Source organism: Equus quagga, chromosome 17 (genome assembly GCF_021613505.1).
Source record: "Equus quagga isolate Etosha38 chromosome 17, UCLA_HA_Equagga_1.0, whole genome shotgun sequence".
In the NCBI taxonomy this organism is placed as follows: Eukaryota; Metazoa; Chordata; class Mammalia; order Perissodactyla; family Equidae; genus Equus; species Equus quagga.
Window position 1 is genome coordinate 53957717 of NC_060283.1, and position 25591 is coordinate 53983307.

General features: G+C 36.2%; 1 protein-coding gene across 1 annotated transcript in view; it reads left to right on the top strand.

The window, feature by feature from the left end:
* ABCA12 (ATP binding cassette subfamily A member 12) overlaps window positions 1–25591 on the top strand; it is a 161542-nt gene that overhangs the window by 93593 nt on the left and 42358 nt on the right. The window contains exons 16-28 of the mRNA XM_046643712.1: window positions 823–987; window positions 1314–1524; window positions 2539–2678; window positions 4415–4534; window positions 7694–7784; window positions 9945–10124; window positions 10670–10985; window positions 13786–13900; window positions 20194–20523; window positions 21853–21922; window positions 22011–22145; window positions 23015–23170; window positions 24068–24254. Of these exons, the coding sequence (XP_046499668.1) occupies window positions 823–987; window positions 1314–1524; window positions 2539–2678; window positions 4415–4534; window positions 7694–7784; window positions 9945–10124; window positions 10670–10985; window positions 13786–13900; window positions 20194–20523; window positions 21853–21922; window positions 22011–22145; window positions 23015–23170; window positions 24068–24254 (2216 nt within the window). The remainder of the gene's footprint in view (window positions 1–822; window positions 988–1313; window positions 1525–2538; window positions 2679–4414; window positions 4535–7693; window positions 7785–9944; window positions 10125–10669; window positions 10986–13785; window positions 13901–20193; window positions 20524–21852; window positions 21923–22010; window positions 22146–23014; window positions 23171–24067; window positions 24255–25591) is intronic.

Genomic DNA, 25591 nt, shown 5'->3' on the forward strand with positions numbered 1-25591 from the left:
TGATGATTAAGCCTAATAAACACTTGAACTCTTTGACAGAGCTTTTCTGATTTTAAGGAGCACGTTACATGATTTTTGAGCAATAGTATACATGAAGAATTATGTAATTGACGTTTGTATTTCTGACTTTTAAAATCATTTAATTTTGGCAACCTAATTGAGATACAATTTATATACCATAAAATTCACTTATTTTAAGTGTACAATTCAGCATTTTTTTTAGTAAATGTATAGAACTGTGTAACTATTACCACAATCTAATTTTAGAACATTTCCATCAACCCAAAAAGAAACCTCGTGTCTGTTTTCAGTGACTTCTCATTCTGACCTCTAGCCCAGGCAACCTCTAATCTATTTTCTGTCTCTATAGATTTGCCTTTTTTGGGCATTTTATATAAATTTAATCATACAATATGTGGTCTTTTTGTCTGGCTTTTTTCACTTAGCCTAATGTTTATGAGTTCCACACATGTAAGATGCATCAGTATTTAATTTCTTTTTATTGCCAAACAGCTTTCCAGCTTAAGGATATCTTCTTGGTTTATCCATTCATTTGGATTGTTTCCACTTTTTTGGCTATTGTGAGTAATGCTGCTGTGGACATTCGCATACAAATCTTTGTGTGGACACATGTTTTCATTTCTCTTGGGTAAATACCTAGGAATGGAATTGATGTGTTGTAGGGTAAACTTGTGTTTAACTATTTAATAAATTTCCAAAATGTCTTCCAAAGTGGCTGTGCCTTTTAATATTCTCACTAACAGTGTGTGAGAGTTCCAGTTTCTTCACATACATCACTTATTTTTATTCCATTCTTGTTAGGTGTTTTTCCCCAGGGAAGATCAAAAGCCAGTGGAAAAGATGATAGAACTCTTCATAAGACTGAAAGAGATTCTCAGTCAGATGGCTTCCGGCACACGTCCTCTGCTAGACAAAATGAGATCCTTGAAACAAATGCATCTGCCTGGAAGTGTTCCATTAACACAGGTAGAAAAGTCACCTAGTGATGTTCTTGTTGGAAAATTCTTTTTGTCATGTTAACTTTTATTTGACATTAGTTATAATACATTCAGCTACAAATATTGTACATTGAAAAAAATCACCTATAGGAAAGCTCTTCTACTCTGGCAAGAGCTTTTGCCACTTAAATTGGTGAAGTTTAGCCTTCTGCATTTACATTTGGGATACATGTTTTGAAGAAATTATAGAAACTATAAGGATGCTCTAAGCATTATCAGGTTTTCTTCTATATTGTTTTCAGTAGCATTTATAACTCACATAATGTTAATAAATCATGGATTTTTATCCCATAGGCAATGTACAGAAGCAATCCAGTGAACACACCCCAAGGATCGTTTAGTACCATCTCCCAAGCATTATGTTCCCAAGGAATTACGACCGAATATTTAACTGCCTTGCTGCCTGCTTCTCAGAGGCACAAAGGCAACCACACCAAGGATTTTTTGACTTATAAATTAAGTAAAGAGCAAATTGCTTCAAAATATGGAATTCCCACACACACCAGTGAGTATGCTTCAAAATCAACATGGGAATGTCATCTTCTAACACACCTGTCTACTGGATCTTAGCCTTTTATAATAAATGAAATATTAATTTTCCCCAAGAATAAAAATAGAAAACTCTTATACAGCGCTTACCACACATCAAGTGTGCTATGAACATTAACTCATGCACTCTTCACAACGGCCTATGAGGTGCACACGACTATATCTCTGTCTTAGTAAAGGGAAAGGAGGCACAAAGAGACTAAGTAACTCAGCCATGGGTGCCAACTTGGAAGCCTCAGAGCTGTGATGTGAACCCAGGCACTCCAGTGCCAAGTTTAGCCTCTTAACCACAGCACTAAGAATCTGCCAGTCATCACTATTCCTTCCTTGCCAGTAAATAATACAAAAACATGTCTTAAATCTGCTCAGCTGAGTATTTTTTCTTAACTTTCTAGAATTAGAAATTTGTGTCACACAAAGAAGGGCCTCATGACTGCAGCAGAACTGCAAACATTGAGTGGCACGTCACAGCCGTTTATTTGACCTATAAACTTGGAGATGCAAAAATACGATCAGCTGAGCTCTTTTATATGCTATATAGATGTTTAGTATAACAATTGGATTGACTCATTTATCCACCTTTCTATTCATTCAACAAGCATTTATTGAATATCTCTTATGTATCTTGTTCTCCCTCAGTAACAGATTTTTGTATATTTTTAAAAATTAAATGTTTGTGGGGTGGATCTGTGAGAAGAATTTCTGGAGTATGATTTTCAACCTTGCTAACTCCTCTTGGCAAAATGCCATCACTTATTATGGGCTGGCTTATTGGGTTAAATTTTCACACCTAAAAAAATTTGTTACTTTGTTTTCTCACTTTGATACCAGATGCCTTACATCTGTTAATAACGAAGGAAGTATAAGGCATATATTGTTGGGGGCAATAAGAATAGTCTGTGTTAATTTACCACGACGAAGTAGACTTTAATTACATGCACTAAATGGTTTTATTACTTTTTCCTTCCAGCACCCTTTTGCTTCTCCCTTTATAAAGACATCATTAACATGCCTGCTGGGCTTGTCATTTGGGCTTTCTTGAAACCTATGCTGTTGGGAAAGATTTTGTACGCACCATATACCCCCATCACAAAGGCAATAATGGAAAAGGTTTGACAATTATAGCTGAAAGTTTCTATCTTGAGTATTAAGATGATTTTTAAAGTACTCAACTTCTGAATTTACTCTAGCTGACTCAGATTTCTTTATATCTCACCTACTATTACCCTTGGCTTTCTGAAACTCTTGATAATTCTCAACTTCTGCCCCGTATATGTGTAAACAATGTGGATTGGGTGGTAGCCCTTTGAAGAGAAAGGAACCATGTTGACGCTTGAGAATGAGGTTAAAGAAAGATCTCAGATTTTTTGATTTATCTCCCAAAGCAGAAAATTCTTTTTCTAACTTTCTAACTAGTTTTCTAACTAGTTCTAACTTTCAAGTATGTAAAAATAATGGTACTAGAGAAAACAATGTTGGAGCATTATATAACTAGTTTGGACAAAAACAGTCCCTAAGTTATAGATTCTTGGCTTCATATTTGGTTGTGCAATTTAACATCTTATATATTTATAGAAGATAGATGTTGATAAAGACAACATTATTAATAGTAACTATACTTATCATCTACCTAAGTTAACCATAATAGCATTTCTCTCACACTTTCAAAGTTGGCTTTAATGATTTAAATTATAAACTTAATGCTTTTAAAATGATAGAGTGAAAGTGAAAAAAAATCTCTGCTTTACCATTACTTGGCCATTAAACCATAGTTTAGGTGAATATAACATTATTTTTAGGTCAATATAAAAATGGACATATCACTGATTTCTAGAATGCTCTTTGTATTGTTTGTATTTTAATACTTTATTTGCTTTATTGACTGCACACCTCTACATAATTTTGCATAAATGAAGTCATCATGTGCTTGTTTTCCATACGTTCCGTCTTTTTTTCTTTCCTTTTTGCTTGACTGTCACCTCTTTCTCTTCTCTTGATTCTGCTTTTTTCTTTCATGTAAACTAATGAATGTTAGCATTCAAAGATGTCTTTCTATAATTTATGCACATTTCTCTAATCCTTTATAGATTATTACACTATATATGCATTCATATGCAGAGTTCTTTGGCCATTGTTTGCATTATTAAAAATCATGTCCTGTTTGTCTTTCTCTGTCTGGCTTATTTCGCTTAATATAATACCTTGAAGGTCCATCCATGTTGTTGCAAATGGCAAGATTTTGTTTGAAGGTTGTAAACTTTTTAATACCATAGAATTTACTCAGCCAATCCTTAGCTGTTGGGCATTCGTGTAGTTTCCAGTGTTTGCTTTTGCATATGGTTTACACAGTGGTATTTTTATTCCAATGAGATGAATGGTCAAGATGGAGGGATTGAAGGATATTGTATTTTGTTTTAATTACTGTTGTCAGATTGCTTTTCAAAAAAGGCAGCGACACATCAATTTCTACCAGCAATATATGAGAGCATCCTTCTTCTTATATCCATGAAGAGAGATGTTCCTGTAATGTAAAGTTAAGCGGATCATTGGTAAAAATGAATAACTTGTGAGAACTCGAGAAAGCATACTTTCTTTTGGGCTGTAATTCACTGTGAAGCAAACCCGTAAATTTTCCAGAATTTTTATAGACGATCTTGATCCTATAAAAGCTACCGTTGAAAAACTTTGGACCATGTGGGAAATTTCTGACAATATATTTTTTTTACTAACTCGACCTGCTAGAACTGTTTCTTAAAGTTATATAGCAAAGCAACCTTAAGATATCTTTTTGAAACATAGAACAAATACTAATGGGCCAGATCTGTTTTTGTTTCTCCTTCTTTAAGTCTAATGCAACTCTGAGGCAGCTGGCGGAATTAAGAGAAAAATCTCAAGAGTGGATGGATAAGTCACCACTTTTCATGAATTCTTTCCACCTGTTAAACCAGACGATTCCAATGCTCCAGGTAGGAGAGGGTTCTGTCATTCACCTTCGTAGGAATTATAATTCTTTGAGATTTTAATCACATTCGTTAAGGGAATGGGCAGATAGTACCTTAGAATCCATATGCAACACAGTAAAATTACCTCCGCTTCAGAGAGCGGGTCTGAGACAGGATAACAGACCCATCACTCACATTGATCATCATCTTCACCTCTTGTAGTGCAGCTTCTCCATCTGTAATTCGGAGATAAGCCATCTTACAAGTTGATCTTGAGACATAATTAATGACGTAAATCTTGTTTTCCAAAAATAAAATGCTATAGAAACTACTTCAGATTTGCTAATTTTATTTATTTATGCACATTAAATTATATTTTACTATTTTAACAGAATCAGCCCTCCTAAAATATTAATATTCTGGAGAAGAACGTTAAATTTGGGGAATTCTTTTGTTGAAACATACAATACTGTAGTTTAGGTTAAATATTTGACAATACAACTCAAATACAGCTCACACTGGTTGAAAAGTGTAATTTGCAATGCTTGCAAAAGATGCAAGGTTTTCTGAAGATGATGCAAAAAATGTGGGGATATGTTCCAATCAGAGATATTGACAACTACAGATGGAGCAGCAGAGTTAGACAAGCTGTCAATTGGAGAAGAGAAAATGGCAAGAATGATGACAATATAAGAACTTCAAGAGAGAATGGCTTGCATATCAAAGAATTGAGAGAGGCGCGTGAAAAACTGATGGAGCTGTAAAATATTTTTGCAGAAAGCAAGTTCCCTTCTCTATAGTCATGTGCAAGAAGTTAAGCACAGAATGAAGAATTTGTATCATACAACTTTGTCAGAAAAATTATAACCAAAAGATGCTTTACACAGTCTTTGTTTTAAGTAACAATTAGCGCATAGTTACAATTACAACCTGAATTTTATTATGAAGAATTAAACAAATTTCTAAAGCAGATATTTAATACATTTAATTAATACAAAATAAAATTTTCATCAAACATCTTCCCTACAATTTACCATTAAATCTTAAGTGTGTTCATTTTAAGTGGCTTTTTTAAGTGAATCTTAGATAACAAAGACCGGTTGAATAGGACTTTATTGACATATGTAGTTAGCTAAGTGGAAGATTGCTCTTTTCTCCTAAAACTTGTTTTCTGTGAGCAGAAAAAAGTGAAACGTATTATTTCATTCGGGAAAGTTTTGTTAGCTAACTCAGTGAATTAATAAAGGACATGATCTATGCATAATTGTTTCAGAGTGCAGTAATTTGCTGAGAAGAAACTCTGTGGCCATGTCCATAAAGAGACCCTCATCTAATGGCAGTATCTTTATTCTGTTCTAGACGAAATAAAGCATTATTCTCAATTATTGAGGAAAAGCTTATTCCTGCAAATGTACACAGAATTTGAAATTTCAAGCTTTAATAGCACCACATCTGGCTTTGCCATTGTGAACCCTAGGCAAATGCCTTAAAATACATCATCTACAGTTTATGAATCTCTAAAATGGGTATATTGGTAAGCGCTTCACAGACTTGTGAAGATAATGTGTGTGGAATCATCTGAAAGTAGTATTATATTTCATAGAGAAGACATTGTAAAAAGAGGTGGGAGAACGGAAATATGATTCCATAGATCATCTCTGAATTGCATCTAACACAGTGCTCTGCCTACTAGTGACGCTTGATTCAGATTTTCCCCTATGCACAAGTTAATTCCTGGTGAATAGTTCGATTTTAAAGGACTTGCGTCGTCATAGTGAGGAGCTGTGTGATAGCTGTCGGTCTACACGCTGCCAACTACTGACAGACCCTCAGCAGCTTTGGATTTAGCAAATTAATTCTTATATATATGCTTTATTAATACATATCCTTTTTTTTCATTGCGGTAACAGTGGTTTATAATGTTACATAAATTCCAGGTGTGCATCGTTACATATTTTGATTTCTGTGTAGATTACTGCATGTTCACCACCCAAAGACTAATTAGAATCCGTCACCACACACATAATACATACTATTCTTAATCATTTATCTCTATGGTAACAAAACTGAATATCTTGATAAGAAGGACAGAATAATAAGTGGTACTGAACTGTCCCCTAAAGGGACAACCGACTTAAGCCTAACTCACATAAAAACTCGGCTTTGAATTTACACATAAGATAAATAAACATTTCTCCAATCAAGTTGAATTCTCTCTTCAACTTTTCCTTAGCCCTTATTAATTGTGTGTCCTTAGGGGAATTTACACAGCTTCTTTAACCCCAGCTTTGTCATCTATTACCTGAGGACAATAACTGTACTTACTCCAAGGTGTTATTGAAAAGTGAGAAAGAAAACGGAGGTAAACTCCATCAGATAGTCCCCATGACATAGAAAGAACTCAAGAAGTAGCACCTAGTAATACTTCTACAGTGACGGAAGTTATGTCTTCTAATTTGGAAGATAGCTATAAAAGCCTTTATGTTTTAAAGCATTTATGTTTTTTTCTAAATATTCAGTCTTTCTATGAATATGGAGTAATTTAAAATTTTATCATCAGTTTATTTTTCCATGTTCGCATAGTTGCACTTATTATGATATAACACAGTATTATAATAGTTTACATTTGACTGTTCTGATAAGATGAATCCTTCATACCTATTTTATAGAAGAGTAACCCGCAGCTGGGAAAGGCTGGGTGTTTGCTGGAAGCCTCACAGCTGGGAAGTAGAACAACTAAGATACGAATCTATTGTGATGCCAAATTCCTTGTAGACACCACAATGTTTAAAAGTTGTTTTTGTTCCGGTTAAACAAAACTCAACTGTGAACCACCAAAACTGTGTATAGCATATATTAAAGTCAAATGACACAATAGCTATGGGAAAGAGGACTGTTAAATTGAATATAATTTCCTAACGTTGATAATTATGGTTGGATCTGGCCACATTAGCATACTGACCAATTTATGTCTATAGACAAGCAAAACCCCAGCCTTTCAAGGCATTGCTGGCCACATACCTTCTGTTTATTTCTCAGGGATTTGTATGCGAGTCTTTGTAAGATGGCGCACTGATAATGCCCGGTGGTAGTTACTTCATTTCACTGTGAGTCTCATTAGAGATGATGATTAAACATGTTTTCTTCTTGTATTGAAACTGATCCCCTATTATTATTTGTTAGAATACTCTAAGGAACCCCTTTGTGCAAGTTTTTGTAAAGTTCTCCGTGGGACTTGATGCTGTTGAACTATTGAAACAGATAGATGAACTTGGTGAGTCCAGATTCACAAAACTTTTATTCACTAGTCATGACAGAAATGTGAAAAACATTGTCCCATATAAGAACTTTTCCTTTTCTTCTGTACTTGGTTTCTAGCTAGTTATTCCAAGAAAAGTAAAATCTTGGATATATCCATGATCCTCTTCCCAGATAATTGTACAATTGCAAGTAGTAATGATTATTTGCGTACCCAGTGTCTGTGGTTGGTTTCAATAATGATAATGCAATAGACTCCGTGCGTATGCAGCTTTTCCTACAGTCATGGGTAGGTTGGTAGGTCCCTAGAAGTAAGAGGACACTTTTTTTTTGGTAACTATGAAAAGCAAATCCTTAAGGACAAAGAAAGATGAAATGGTTTATTTCTGGCTACATTTAACTTTTTATCTCCAGTGGCCTCCATATCACTTGACTAACCCAGAGCGTAACTGAAAGAGGTTATAGAACTGGCAAGAGTAAAACAAAGGTAAGGCAGAGACTCAAAAGAAAATAAACCTACATCAGTATTCAAGGTTGGATCCTCCTCTTACGGTCATTTAAAAGGAACAGGCTGAGAGGATCAAAGGAAGCTGTCTGAACCTGTGCATTCCTTCTGCCACATTCCCACCTTCAACCTCAGGGATGCAAGACATCTAATTCAGTCTGTGTCTGATTCACTGTTGCTATGCAACCACGGGAATGAGGAAGGGATTGAGAGCATCAGAATTTGGCAGCAGTGGAGCAAATGGCCCTCCTCCTCCCTGGTGCCCCTGGGACACGAGTGCCTTACATTGTGCACCAATGGGGAGGAACTATGCTTGTGCTTATATTGTATATAATCGCATGCGTTTTATGAGAGTTGACTGTTTAACTAAAGAAAGGCATTAGTGGATTTATTCTCTAAAAGCATCATTTGGGTAAGAAACCATTTGACTAAAATATCAGGTATATACAACAAAGTTTTTATACAAATTTTATCAGTCCTACTTTAGATATGGGAGGGAGTTTTAGAATTTAAAATAAGACTAAAATAAATATAACAATGAAACTTGATGCTTGTGTAATTATATATGTAACTTGTCTAAGAGGTTGTATAGTTTGAACATGGGGAACACTGACCCTCATAGCTCTTCTTTGATTCTGTCTACCAGCTTTTCTAAAGAATCTTTGGTGTTGTGTTGACTTCCAATGACCGCTGGAGGCCACTGTTCAACTACAATTCTACCCCTCCCCCACCAATGTCCCTATCAACAAACCATTTCATTTTAAATTCTAATGAGAGTGCATTTAAGACTTGCTCTCTATGAGAAATGAAGTCTTCTATTGAAGTCTTCTATGGAACGGTTACCTTTGGGTTCTGTGAGGAGGGATTTACGATATTCACAGTGTTCTCGGTATTTATGATGATCAAGTCAATGAAAATTTAATTGGCCAAGTGATTTATTAACTTGTAATTTCATATTTACCCTTTGTCTCAGTTGATTTCCTCATAAGGAATCATGAAATTAAACAGCAATTAAATCCTCTTTCTTCCAGAATAATTACCTGAAATGAAATCTTGATCATTTTGTCTAGATTAATACAGATATCAATAGAGATAACTCACATAAGGTTTTAAATCAAACAATATTAGAAAGTTGCAACAATGTGGCATGGATTCTCATAGTCTCCTAAGAACTGATTCTGTAGCACAACTTAGTACATGACGTCGTTTATTGGTTCTGCACACTCAACACAGGCTTTTCTTTGTCTAAATTCTTATAAGCACATTCCCTGAACAAAGTAAGCCTTTCTGTTTATTGGAAACTTTCATCTCTAATTCATAGTTTTCTTCCTAACTACACACAGATTGAGTTTTAAAAAAACTTATCCACCTTTAGTCATTGGTTAATTAAACTATTGCAGAATAAACTTTTAAATTAGTTTGTATTATCCTTGGAACTTGGGTTTACTGTATCTGTAACTTGCTCAACATTCTCCTCTATGAATGTTTGGACAACTGGACACGTTTTCCTAGGTGTATGGTACTGGATATGTTTAGAGTAAATTCTACAACTTCCTGTTATTTATAAGCTAGTTTAATGTTTAAAACTTACCCCCAAATCAGTATTTTGTCTCATTACTACTAGAAACAACATTATAATACAACATGATAATATACTTTTTGTCTCTTTAGATAGTCTAAGGCTGAAATTGGAGAACAGCATTGACCTCATCGATCATCTCAACACACTGTCTTCCCTGACAGTAAATATTTCCTCCTGTGTGTCATATGACCGTATTCAGGCAGCACAAAGTGTCGAGGAAATGGAGAGAGAAGCTAAAAGACTCTACAAAAGCAATGAACTCTTTGGAAGTAAGTGTTATTCTGCTAGAGTTTGAGCTTCTCTTTGTACTAAAATTGGCCAAATTCTTGCCTCACCTCTTTCATCTAGAACTTAGGAAAGTAGCCTGGGAGGTCACTGTCCCTTCTGATGTCCTTAGAAAAGAGAACCTTTCATGTAGTCAACCAACCACGTTGTCTGAGGAGCCTTCAATGTGTGTGTAATTTTGTTGGTGTGGTTAAAATTAAGATTGAAAAGAATTACATAGTTACAGGGTGAAGTCAAGATTATTTATTTTAAAGCGTGTGTGTGTGTGTTTTAATTTCAGTAAGTGGCAGAGACTGATATATTTTTAATCTGGCTACTTAGTTTGTGATTATATTCTCAAACTCTTGCTTTGAATCTCTGAGGTCATCACTTCCAATCAGTTAGCTTTTTTGTGAATTAGAAGCTTGCACTTACTGTCACATTACTAACTCAATTGTCTGTTTGGTGGCTCCCTAACTGTACCCTCCAAACAACGAATAAGGTCAACCATTAAATAACCTTTCTGCTCTTGTTGCCATTTTATTTTTAGGTGTTATTTTTAAGCTTCCTTCTAACAGAAACCAGCTCAGAAGCTATGACTCTGAAAATGTCTCTCTTCCTCCCGTCATAAAATATACCATCCGCATGAGTCTCAAGACCTCACAGACCACGAGAAGCATAAGAACCAAGATTTGGGCCCCAGGACCACACAATTCTCCATCACTCAACCAGATCTATGGCAGGGCTTTTATTTACTTGCAGGATAGTATTGAAAGAGCAATCATTGAATTGCAGACCGGAAGGAACTGCCAGGAAGTAGCAGTCCAGGTCCAAGCAATTCCTTACCCCTGCTACATGAAAGACAAGTAAGTCTGGGCACTTCCAGCCCTTCTTAGTAGTCAAACACTTTTTTGAGAGCTCATTTCTGTTTATTCATTCCCATACATCAGGTGAAGGGGCAACATTCACCAAACCTTAGCCAAATACCTGTTTCCAGGAAAGGACCCACACTATAGGTAACAGCTACACTACAGCTGCTCATAGTTACAGATGATGGCAGAGTTCTTACTAAATGATGTATATTTTCTTTATCATAACCCTTAGGTTTCCAAGAACATTGGCCCTTGAATTAGGAGAACTGGACTCCAGACCTGAGTGCACTGCTGCATGATTTTAATGTTACCTGCTGTCTATAGGTCTTGCCTTTCTCTAGTCAAAGGAGGGCGTTAAACAAGACAATCTTACAATCTCTCCTAACTCTCAAATTTAACGAGATATCTGTGCATGTATGGTCAATTTTAAGGAAAAATTTTTGATGAAACGGATCATTGATCAACTCTCTGAGATAAATATTGTGCTATCTGAAACTATTTCATGGACTATCAGTCCACTTGCTAGGAATCTTTATCTAAAGGGGTTTGCTAAATGAACAAAAAATGTAAAGATCATGCTTTTAGACAATGGAATTTGAATGTTCAAGAAATATGCTAGTCAGGTAGCCCTGAGTGTCTCTTCCACTCTGACCACAGTGAAAAAATAAGGTCAAAGGACTACGTTTTTCAAGCTCACCCTCCTACACAAAAGCTTGAGGCTGAATATTCCTGTAAAGGAATTGTGCTTGTTATTCAGCTCGGTTAGTGCAGCTTATGTACAATTCAGATGGTTCTGGGTTTTTTTTTTCTTTTTTTCTTTCTATTGATGCTCTGTCTCCTTTGGCTGCTTCAAAAGCTATAGATGAGATGAGGTTATGTAACCCTTTGTGCAGCTGTGATACTGGGACAGACGAGGATTCCATCAGTGGGTTGTCAAGGTTAGCAGCTCATTGTGGAGGCCAGTCAGGACTTTGCAGCCTGAACTGTGTGTGAACTGCACAGCATGCATGAATAGTAAAGACCTGTGGGTTCTATTAAATGAAAATTCTCATCTATTTTCCTGCTCATTCTTTTTGTAATTTTCATATCTTGTACCCTTGTAAATTTTCACACCTAGGATGGTGGGTACCTGGATGCTTCTTTTAAGAGTAAAAGTAACTGTACTCTGCATTCTTTGTGAGAGTATGGTCATAATGCCTTACATTTACATATAATGTCTTTGTCGCATGCCAAGTGCTTTCGCATATATTATTTCATTTGTTCCCTCCAATGACTTCGTAAGATAAGTGGGAACAGGTATTATCAGCCATACTTTCCAGATGAAAAGACTGAAATCCAAAAAGCTTAAGTAACTTGTCCAAAGTAGTGTAGATGGTACTGCACTGGTCCTGCGAGACCAGCATTTTCTACTTTATACTATACCAAGCCTAAAATATGCAGTCACTTGGAAGAAATATTACAGGGGATTTGTTATTAACAAATGAGAGACTATGCTTAATTCTAGAGCCAGAAACAGCATCAAGGCTGGACCTCAACCAAGACAAAATTCATTCAACAAATATTCTTTAAGTGCCTACCCCATGCTAGACAATTTCCCAGGAACCAAAAAAATGGATGTGGCCTCTGCCCTCACTCCTCCCCCAGCAAAAAACCCCTCATCTCTCTGATGGTGATACACCGAGGATGCCAAAGTGATAATGAGGGATGGCAAGGTCGTGTCCCTTTAATATTTGCATTTTCATGGGGAACTTGAAGGTAATTCCTTAGCCTTATAGATTAAAAAGGAAGTGGCGTTGGGACCTTTCTCCAAACGATAGCTTCTGTGGAGGCTAATACGCAAAACAGATCAATTTAGAGTTTCTCTCAGTGGAAACTCCTCATTTGCCTTAGCCCATGGAAAGTGGCTAATGTCAGAACCATGGTTCTCAAACTATGGCCCTCGGACCAGCAACATAGGCATCACCTGGGAAATTGTTTAAAATGCAAATTCATTACTCTACCCTAGGTATGATAAATCAGAAGCTTATGGGTGGGGGTCAGAAATCTGTTTTAATAAAGCCCTTCCAGCGTTTCTGATTCACGCTCAACTTTGAGAAACACTGCATTTGAACTCTCAGGTATTGTGGGCAGGCCACTCAGGAAGGCCACATTTGGGGCCTGATGAAGACTTCTAGTGACTCTCTCATTTAGCACATTACCAGAAAAAACCTTTCTGTACTGTTTATGAAACATCTCCTGGAGAATTATTTTAAGGAATTCAAGTTCTTTGTCTGCATTTTAAATTGAATGCTTTGAGTTTTATTTTATTTCATTTGGGGAAATTTAGTTTAATAATAACTATGAGTTTCTGAAGAGTGGATAAATACAGTAATTTGGGAAGATATAGCTTTTAGCTTGATAAACCAATCACCATCTAATTTTAAATCTGCCTTTTAGATAAGAATTTAGTTTAGACAAAAAGGCTTTGAGCCTTGCAAATATATCTATATAATGATTATTTTCCTGGACAGGACATACTCAAACACATTTTAAACAATGTGGCAATTTTAGCTAACAATCCAGAGCCGTTTTTGCCTCTTGCAACATTACAGCAAGAAAATCTTGGGTCCACTGTTAAGTCAGCTTCACATTCCATAAATAAAGGTGTAATATTGATGATTATTCTCAAATTCAAAACAAGAGTATAATTTCAATGTAAGAGAGCGTGTGTTCTTTGTATATTACAATCTGCAAGGATGACATTCATTTTGGTCACTGGATTTTTGTGTTTTGTTTTGTTTTTGTTTTTTTACAGCTTCCTAACCAGTGTCTCTTATTCTCTTCCAATTGTGCTCATGGTTGCCTGGGTTGTATTTATAGCTGCATTTGTAAAAAAGCTTGTTTATGAGAAAGACCTCCGGCTTCATGAGGTACATTGAGTATTTCTTCTTATTATGGATAAGTTCTATTTGTATAATCATTAATTTCTGTGATTTTCATCATGCCTATGCCAAATCCGAAAGCCTGACCCATACCTTGTGAATTAGATGGAAAAATACTTTACGTATTTTTGTTTGTTGTTTGTTATTTTTGCGTTTTTCTGGTATGTATTTTTAATAAAGGCAGCTGATAAGGCAATATTTCATCTTCTGGAAAAGTTACATAAAAGTTATTTTATAAGTGCTTTTGAAAAACAAAATCCGAATAATTCTGAATAAAATTTGAGTACAATTTATGATCTTAAGGATAATTTTTGCCTAGGGAGTTACCTATATGAGTTAGGATCTAACGGAGGAAGTTTAAATGACAACACTACTACTATTAGGGCAAGAGATTGTTGGCATGGTAACCAAAGTCCAAAGGAAGATGCAGAGATAGACACAGACATAGACGTATGGCTTGTTTCAGCTCTCAAGAAGCAAATTCTCTTTCCAGTGTACTTGTCTTCTTCAATTACCTTCTCCCCTCTCTCCCCCTGACTCATGATTTAGAGAGACTAAGAATTTCAGGTTATGCTACTGATTAGGTTAAAAATATGACAATGGAAGACAGGACCTGGGATGTAAAGTGTGATTTCTTCTTAAGCATGCTCTTTATCATCATCCTCAAATCCAAAATATAAATTCTTATTAGCATTTATCAAAAAGCATTGTGTGATTGCATTGGAATAGACCTTATTTTATCTGGTCATCCTGTAATGAATCCATTCTTACCCTCACTCATGGAGTGAAAAGAAAGCAGAAGCATTTCAAAACTGGGGCCTAATAATTATTGCAAGGCCTGGCTGACAACCTGAAATAACGAGGTTGGAGTAACCTGTTAGTCCACTTGTACCTTCAGGCTTCCTTTGCCAATGCTTCTAGGCAATGGATTGTTTCTCCTTCCAAGGTACAAACAACTGCTCCATATTTTCGTCAGTTCAACAGCCACTTCCAGGGTTGTCATAGAGTTTGAACCTATCCTAGTTACCATTTCAATTTGAATTCTGTGTGACTTTCACAGCTGCATTCTTGTATTTCAGTTTCAATTTGGTAAATGTCTCATCAGTTTGTTTGAGCCCTGTTGTATTCAGGACTGCGTGCAATGATTTCTTAATTCCAGTTTAGAAACTTGAATCTGTGCCTTGGACCATAATTGTGGCTGCAAGCTCTTACCTTATATTTCTCTTTTAGGTTCCTGGTACTCATAAGTGAATGTTCACAGATAAAAGGAAAACTTTGAAGTAGAAAACTGACAGAAAACGAGTTCTTTTCTACTTCAAAATAAATATCTACCTTAAAAATATTTTTGGCAGAAACACACAGTAAATATAAGTATGTGTATGTATATACACATATACATGTGTGTGATATATATGTATGTATGATGTATATATATAATATACTCACTATATAAGTATATACATACATATAAAATACACACACTGTATTATTTTGCCTTTGAAGGAGATGCTTTCTGAGTACATCTATGTATGTCACCAAAAAATATCAAAGCATAATGAAGAGTCCTTTCTCAATTGAAGACTTGAAAGACATATTTTTAACCATGAACCAGTTTCTAGTTGGTAGCTGTGTCTTCATGTCGCAGTCATTTATTTTCAAAATTTAGCCGCCTGATATTGGGGGTCAAAGTGACAGAACAGAAGATCACTGAACGTGGAATCAGAGTCAGGCTTTGTGTCTTCCCGTTCATAGTCCCTTGGGCCCAATCCCTTTAACTCTCTGAGTCTCCTCATCGAGACGTCATTCAGCAGGATATTTCCAGAACGTGCTTTCTCACTGCCAGAAGAGACGATGATTCAATTATCTATATTTTATCATTTCCAAGATAATGATTCTTTTCTTCACATTTTAAACCCTCTGAAATTGGGATGCGTTGATAGATCAGGGTGATAATTTATTTGGCAGTGATTTTTCTTTCTTGGTGGCATATAAAATAATGGCACATCTTAAAATCAGTGATGCCCAAAATTCAAAAGAATACAGTCTGTTTGTAAGAGGAATTGATGGAAGCAGGTGTGGCATGAGTGGAATGTTCCCACTACCTCCTGCTCAGCCCCCCTCCACTGCCCACAGTTCTAAACTAACCTCCTCCTTTTTAAAGGTGAAAAAACTGAACCCGGAAAGTCAGAGCTGACTTGCTAAAAACCATGGAACTAGTTAATGGTCAATCTGGGTTAGTACTTAAGTGTCATGACTTCCAACCAATCCTTTTCCATATCAGAGCTACCTTCCCTCTCATAATCTTGTTTTAGTAGCATAGACTCTTAAGGTCTTTTGAAGATGATAATAGATAATCTCTTAGTCTACCAGAGATTCAAAATTACTTTTTAATACTATTTTTTTTATAATCAATTAAGGTCTAAATCTGTCCACTCACTACTTCCTTCTCATTCCAAATTAAACTGGGTGGGCCCCATGGTGTAGTGGTTAAGTTTGGCACACTTTGCTTCAGCAGCCTGGGTTCGTGGGTTTGGAGCCCAGGTGTGGACCTACACCTCTTGTCAGCCATGCTGTGGCGGTGACCCATATATAAAGTGGAGGAAGACTGGCATAGAGGTTAGCTCAGAGCTAGTCTTCCTCAGCAAAAAAAAAAAAAAAGTAAAAATAATACATTTTTACCTGTGTAACTGGTCTCAAATCTGGGCATGAAAACCAAGTTAGTTGCTATTTCAATGTAGCCACTAATCCTTGACCTTGTTATGGTATGAGACTCCAGTGAATTCCTTTAACTTGTTAAAGCAATTGGCAGAAATATTAATGCCCAATAAGTTTATTGATGAAATGAAGCCTGTTGTTTAAAAAAACAAACTGTTTCAAAATGACTTTCAATTGGCTTTTGTTCTGTATTCCTTGCTTTTAAGAATTAAAATATTAAAGCTATACAAAATCTGATTTTATGACACATAGGAGAGTACTTTTCCACATTATTTTCTTGATTTATGGGTTAGTTTCACCTATGTGATCTAATATAAGTCATTTATGGGGGTTTCAGTGCTTACATTCAATTGGAGACAAAATTTTGAAAATGTTCTCTCTGGGTTCAGACAGGTAAACTACAATATCTGTGGGCTGCAGAGATGTTACCAAGAATTATGCAGGGATTTTTAGCCCTTTGGTGCCTCACTTTAAACAATCTTTTATGCTTTCTTGACGTACACTATTCATCCCACTAGTGGGAGTTTAGATTATTCCAAGTAATGGTGACAACATCCTTTACATCTTATTAAAAAAATAATATAAATATCTATTATTAAGAGAATTTTTTAAAGAGATAAAGATTATCTCAGATACATGGCTTCATTTTGAGTGTATGCAGGAGGTAGAAAATGTTGTTATTCCTTATAAATTAGTGCTTGACATTCTTGTTGAATTGAATAAAGACATTGCTGTCAAGTAAATATACGAATATTTATGATTTCTTCCTGACAGCATTGATGCCAATCCTTGTGCATAAGCTTCTGTTGAATGTGGCGACATGTTCATCCAAAATCTTACAGAATCTCTTTCTTCTCCTTATTTTCTGCCATAAGCTGGGGCAGACTTTGACCACCGTGCACAGGGGTTTTCTTAAGCAACAGGTTGTCAGCTATCAATGAATTGCTCTGGCAGGTTTGGGAGGCTTGAGACAAGTGACTCTTTGATTGCAAAGCCGGCACCTGACGTTTGTCACTTTGAGAAGGAACTAATGACATCTAAGAAAGCATAGCTAACCATTCTCTGTGGGCCACATTCCATCAGCGTTTGGTCTTGTTTATTCTGACAAAGTTGGCAGTGAATCTGGATAATTTATGGATGACTTACGTGTTCTCATTGCTCTTGCTGTTTATGAATAACAGCTGTTTTCCTCATGGCATAAAATCCTGAAGTTTAGCACCGAAGTTTCATGCTAGGGTGTTAAGTAGTGGATACTTTGGAAGCAGCTAACTCGATCTACTTCAATAAAAAACGATGATCAACCTCCAGTTTTTACCAACTCTTAGGCACAGGAATCTCATCCTGAGTCTCAAAAACTTCAAAATTACAGTGATAAACGCCTGGTCTTCAGGTTTGCCAAATTGTCTTTTAACAAGGCTGTGAACGGAGAATTTTCTAGATGCGTAAATGTTTTATACGGCAGCTATCAATTGTCAAGGCATGAAAGCACAGTTAGACAAATGAAGTCAGCTTTACTTTATGTCCTTGATAGTGTACTGGATATTTTATATCCACGTTGCTAAATATATTGACATCATCTCCTACTGACATATATTGCTATTGGGAGGGAAGTATTTTTCATATAGGCCATGTGAAATTAGGTGGTGAATGTCAGCTTTGGAGTAGTTATATGGGTTCCATAACTCCTTATTTAATTATATTCAAATAGGTATAAACTCAGTGAAAAACTCAAAATACAAATAGCAGGAAAGGCAAATAAAAAGAGCTAAAGTATCATGGTCATAGTTGAATAGCTGAATAGCTGTGAAATGCAGTTGTAAAACATGACACATTACATTTTCTCAAATGGGTAGCGATGCAGGGAAAGAGTTTCTAGAATAAGATCTGTGAGGTCGTTTTTCACACCAAAATGTAATTTTGTTTTCAGTGGTAGATATGTAGCAATTGGAGGAAAACTTCCATGGTGAATCTTCGCTCCATGCTGACTTTTTTACTCTGACCCACGCTTGCATTCCTATGGAAATATAGGTTGAACCTTCACTGCAAAGGGTGGCAGGGCCAGGAGGAGAGAAGCACCAGGAGAGGAGAGGGTAAGGAGGAGGGCAAAGCTAAGAGGAAAAGTCAGGGCTTTTTCTCAGTGGTGATTAGCTTCAGGCCCTCAGCTTAGACCATTGGCAGTCAGGTAGCTGTTTCCATGGTAACAACCAGAGCAGCAGAGTTATCAAAATGTGATAAGTTGCAAAGGCAGAAAGTAAAATTCACTCTTCTGCTTGTAGAGCAAAAGATCCAGCACATTCACCATCTTTTTTTTCTAGACAAGTTAGGTTTAAGGGGGTGCAACCATTGAAAATCCTTTATTTTATAAAAATACTGAATTAGAAAGCTTTTAGTGGAGCATTTCTTTTGTTCATTTTTTTAAATGAAATATTGGATTCATAAGATTAAAATTAATCATGAGTTGTTAAAACTAGAAACCAAGATATCCGGGTTCTCCCAAAGTCCCACACGTCACCAAATTCAAGACGACCAGGTCCAGGGAACTTTAGATCTTTCAGAATCCCTTTGAGTTAACGCACAAGCACATCCTGCTGCTGTGTTTTTCTACCTTGGTGAGGTCCCGAGGCCTCTAGAGGATCACTGGTTATTAAAGAATGGCAGCTGAGAAAGAGATGTAGATTATCTCAGGTATATGACTTCATTTTGAGTGTATAGAATGTCTTTTTGGAAAACAAAGATGGCAAACTTGCCCTAGACTGCCAGGGATTTTGAGGATGGGGAAGCTGGAGCAAAAGGCAGAGTCTCCCTTCAAAGTTCCCATGTTTTAAATTCTTAGGAATCAGGTCAATTCTATTTCTCTCAGGAACGTGAATGCTGATTGTGGTGTTCATTAATGTTTGGTAAAATATATATATTATATATATATATGGAATTTTATTATCTTAGTCCTTACATTCAATTTAAAATAAACCATGGTTTTTCACCAGCTTGAAATATTCATGTCTGCACAAATGTCAAATTTACATAAACATGTAAAATTCTGCAGGGAATACCATACTTTTTTTTTCCTGAGGAAGATTCACCCTGAGTTAACATCTGTTGCCCATCTTTCTCTATTTTGCATGTGGGTCACCGCCACAGCATGGCTGCTGCCGAGTGGTGTAGATCTATGCCTGGGAACCAAACCCAGGCTGCCAAAGCGGAGTGCACTGAACTTACCCACTAGGCCTCGGGGCTAGCCCCAGGAATGTCATAGATTTTGCTGATCTATTCTAAACTAGTTTAATGTTGAGGCATCAGTTAGATACCAGTTATAAAATGGAATTGAAAGAAAAGAGCCCATTATACTGGGACACTCTGGGAGCATACAATCTAAGATGGGCTGGCATAAGAGGTCATATTAATTTCACACAGCAAGCTTGGACAAATACTTGACTTACGTAAATGACTAAAATGCCTCATTTCATATATATGAAAAGCCTCATGGGCATCTTGGCATGGTATAGGAGTAATTGCTATTTGAGAGTATATCCGCTGAAGAAGCAGCTAACTCTTTCTCCTTTTTACAGTACATGAAGATGATGGGCGTCAACTCCTGCAGCCACTTTTTTGCCTGGCTTATAGAGAGTGTTGGATTTCTGCTGGTTACCATCATCCTCCTCATCATTATTCTCAAGTTTGGCAATATCCTTCCTAAAACAAATGGGTTCATTTTGTTCCTGTATTTTTCGGACTACAGCTTCTCAGTTATTGCCATGAGCTATCTCATCAGCGTCTTCTTCAACAACACCAACATTGCAGCTCTGATCGGAAGCCTCATCTACATCATTGCCTTTTTTCCATTCATTGTGCTAGTTACAGTTGAGAATGAGTTGAGCTATGTCGTAAAAGTATTCATGGTGAGTCAAACATCACAACCGAATGACCAGTGTGTAAAAAGAATGCACCCTGTTTTTGTTTTTAGATTCTCAAACTGAAAGTACACTTATCTAAATTTAAAAGTTCAGTGATAGAAAAATAAGCTTAATTGTCCTAATGATAGTTGTTTTCTATGTCGTTGTATACCATGTAAGCATAATATTATGAAAAGGAAATTTTCACCCCACAGTCTCTAAAATCCTATTATGTGATGCTGTTAAGAAATAGTTCTTGAAGAAAGAACAATTAAAATGTAACATTTCACGTTTTAAAGATCATCAAGAATTCTGACTTCTCTCTGGTCCAATTCCTTGAAGGTCTTAGCGCCTCTATAGCTGGAATTATTCTCATCTATGAATAATTCTCATGGTTTTCATGATGTACAATATAACTTACAGGCATAAAGACAAACGCACTGACAACATATAATCAATTTTGAATTCTGCCTGTTCAATTCAAGAGTACTAAATTAATTTAAGAATTTTAATGAAAGCATTAAGATTACTGACTGAAATTTGGAAAGCAGAAGTAAATCTCAGCATTGACTGAGAATCATATTAAAACTTTGCTACTTACGGAAATAGAAAGTGGTAAATAACTTTCATTTAACACTGGTTATTTTGGGTTTAAACAACATTTAAAATTTTTTTTAAAGATTTTTATTTTTTTCTTTTTTCTCCCCAAAGCCCCCAGTACATAGTTGTATATTCTTAGTTGTGGGTCCTTCTAGTTGTGGCATGTGGGATGCTGCCTCAGCATGGCTTGATGAGCCGTGCCATGTCAGCACCCGGGTCTCGAACTGGCAAAATGCTGGGCCGCTGAAGCAGAGTGCGAGAACTTAACCACTTTGCCACGGGGCCAGCCCCAAAATTTAAATTTTTAATTTGTTGCAGTATAAGCATTCAATCAATTGATATTTTAGTATATTTTCATTCTTAATACTTTTATTACCTGAAATCAGTTTATGAAGTAGCCCAACATTTTATTTGATTTTAATCTTAACATTGCATTATCCTGTAATTACCTGTTTTATTAATTGCTGAGCAACGTTTAATAAGTTTAGTTATATAGTTTGAATTTTTGACAAATATTTTCCGAGTTATAACTCTCCTGCTTTTGTTTTCTGCTGTTTCCTCTCCTCTTCTTTCAGAGTTATGGTGTGCTTGAGAAGAGACCTCTGTTTTTTTAAATATGCTTAGAGAGTTAGTGTCAGTTTTATCTACATAAGTGCCCAAAGTTTTAAGTGTGTTAAGATCCCTCTGGGTGATATGTATGAAGTCTATTATCATTGCTGCTTATTTTCTTCACAGAGCCTGCTGTCCCCAACAGCATTCAGTTACGCAAGTCAATACATTGCGAGATACGAGGAACAGGACATCGGTAGGCTCACTTTCTTTAAAACTGGATTTTTTCTTTCACAGCTGCAATACACCTCATCCAAGAATAAACATACGTGTTCACCTTTTAGGTCTTCAGTGGGAAAACATGTACAGTTCCCCGGTTCAGGACGACACCACCTCGTTTGGCTGGCTGTGCTGTCTAATCCTAGCTGACTCTTTCATTTACTTCCTTATTGCCTGGTATGTCAGGAATGTTTTTCCAGGTATGAACATGCTTCCTATAAACATATGCTTTTATGGTTTTCATCATCGTAAATCGGCTAACATACATATTTTTAAAATTGGATTTACCATATATAATCTCCAAAAAATTAATTAAATCCCAAAACTAAGTGAAATTTTTTAAGATAAGATAATACACTGGTGAGTTCCTTCTCTGATGTTCATCTAAAGGATAGAGTGAATTAAGAAGCATGGAATCCAGTCTTTCCAAATGGGCATATGCGATATTATGAGGCAAAAACCCAAGTCTCCTAATTCTAAGGAAACTTTATCAAGTTCTAATGGAAAAAGACTAGTCAGATTCCCTCTCCTACGTCTCAAGTGTTCATCACTTCTAACATGCTAGGAATTTTTCCATTAAGCCTTATTTATGTTTGTACATTGTTGCTGTAAATGAATAAAAGAGTATTCTTCCATTTATATAAAATTTCTATCAAAAACAAATATATAGGGACAGAAAGCATATCAGTGATTGGGACTTGGGTTGGGAACAGGGGTTATCTGTAAATGGGCAGAAAAAAACTTTTTGGAGTTCTAGAATGTTCTAATGCATGGATTGTGGCGATGGTTGCACAACTTTATATATTTACCAAAAATCATCTAACTACACTTACAAAAAGTAAATTTTATGGTATACAATTATTCTTCATTGAAACTAAAAAATTAATAAAAGAAAGCCTATATTTTTTATTTTACTCTGGAAACTGAGACTACTCTTTAGTGTTTATAGAATCGGGAAAAAAAAGAAAACACTTCCTGAACCATATATAATATTTTGTTGTTTAGCTTCTGTTGCTTAAATGTTAACAATCAACTAAAATTTGCTTTTCTTAACACATTTTTATTACAGGTACATATGGTATGGCAGCTCCATGGTATTTTCCAATCCTTCCTTCCTATTGGAAGGAGCGATTGGGATGTGCAGATGTGAAGCACGAGAAAAGCAATGGCCTTATGTTTACTAACATCATGATGCAGAACACCAACCCATCTGCCAGTAAGACAAGTAGGTCAACAACAGGCATTACTATGAGAGAAGTGATGTACAATTTACATGACTAGTGATTTTAATTATGTTTTTCAGAATGGCAAAATTATCATCCTTTTAGTCATGGATGAATATGTCTACACGTATGTGTTTAGACTCTTATGGAGATTAAATTGTGGCTTTTTCTGGGCTCATTAGCTCTGTTGGTTAGCATATGGTGCTAATTAGGCCAAGATTGCAGATCCCTTTGTGGTCCAGTTAGACTCACACAGAGAAAAATTTTATTCCTTGGCCGCAGTCTGCACCCCTAACTCCAGCCATCTGTCACTAATCATAAGGAGTAACCATGTAACAACTATGGATAACTTAGCATAACCCACTGGACCAACAGTTTAAAGTTCATGTCTTACTGACATTGGATGAGTAGGTTATCCTTGCGAAGGATGACCCATGTAAGTGGTCCTTCTGTGATACCTGAAGGAGATGTAGATAGTAATTAATGACTGGATTCTATAAGCCACGGATTTGAGCTAGCCTTGTCTCTGTAAAATCACACCTTGTAGACATTTATTCCGTAAGTTGGTATCCTCCTGTTCAGTCGGACAACCAAGACGTAGACTTGTCTTTTGAATATTTGAAATCTGTTGAATAAAGGATAATTCATTATTGCAATTCTGAATACTAGGACTGCTTTTTCTGACATACAAGGGTGATATAAACCTTACAGAATATGGTTTCTCACTCTCATTCATTCTTTAACCAAGTGAGAAGGAGGCTGAAAACTATATATAAATTATGTTTTTACTTAAAAGGTTGTATTATTATAGTCTTCAGTTTTTAATTAGAGAAAAATCTAACTCTGGCTCCAATTTCCCTATTTGTGGGCTTACAACTCTTCTCTTAATTTCTCTCCAGGTCCTGAATACATGTTTCCCTCCAACATTGAGCCTGAACCTAAAGATCTCACAGTTGGGGTTGCCCTGCATGGGGTCACAAAGATCTATGGCTCAAAAATTGCCGTTGATAATCTCAATCTGAACTTTTATGAAGGGCACATTACTTCATTGCTGGGACCCAACGGAGCTGGGAAAACTACCACCATGTATGTTATTTTTCATGTATGTTACTACTGCCATAGAAGCATATTACTTAATATTTCCTCACCTCCTTCATAGAAAATAAAGTTCTTACATCTACCAAATGGACTAAAATAGCTCAAATTGTATAATGTAGAACGGAAGCTAAATCAGAGGTCCCAAACCGTGAGCTCAAAGAACAGATGTTGGCACACCTAGGACTTAAAATTTTTAATTCAGTGCCAATATTTTAAAATGGAGGAGTTTTCTAATATACGTAAATATTTGTGGCATCTCTTAGATAATGCAAGTTCTAGCAACATTGGGTCTACAGTCTTAAGTAGGGACAATGAGTTGGGGCCAATTACTGACTGTTCTCTTAAAGGAGGCATTTGCTTTCTGGTTTATCCCGGGTCCCCACCAATCTGTACTGCCTCATACGCCCAGTCTGTTCACTTATTTGTGTTTTTATTCTGACCCATGGATAAATTTGAGTTTAAACACCCCAGTATAAACACACTCAGCCCCAGCTGCTCCATCACAGAGAATCCTTGCCTTGATTCCTAAAGAAACAACAGAATCACCAGTTATTAGACAGAGATTAGAAAGGTCAAGAGTGACACGTGGGCTGTTCTTTCTCACTCTTCACTTAATTAGCATTTTCCTGTGTCTGAATGGAGAAGCAGATTCAAATATTCTTAAAGTGACATTCTTCTGCATTTCTTTTTTGTGATTCACCTCCAATGCTCCACATTGCTTACCTTGGAATCAGCTCTAAGGAGCCATTGGTGCTCAATCCTTATTTGAGGAAATGTGTCAGTTGCTGGATATCCTGTTTAGTATCATCATGAGTAGGCTCAGTGACTGCCAAAACATTCAAATTAATGTTTGTAAATAAAAGGGGACAAAGGAAGGTCATGAGGTCATGAAATGAGTGAACATGCAGCTGTTCTCATTTCTATGACCTGTTTAAATTCAGAGTTGGCTTTTTAGTGAGAATATAATGCTTAAAAAGCAAGATTTCTAATAGGCAATTAGAGGCCAATGAAGAAAAGGGATAAAGAAAGCTTTCGAAGAGCCTGCAATTTTAGCTGAGAAAGTCCCCATTTTATTTTCTGAATATAAAGAATGAAGTATATTATTTGTATTTCAATGTGTTTTTATGGGAAGAATTGTATATTGCATTGATTCTCTAGTTAATCCACAATAGCCACTTAGGGTCTATTATGTGCAAAGCACAAGTTAGACACTGAGAGAGAGTGGTGAGAAATGATGTTTCCCTGATCTAAGGGAGCTTGTGTTTTAGTGGAGAAGATGGATATTAAATAATTGCTCAGTTTACTAACTATCTGAAAGAGGAAGA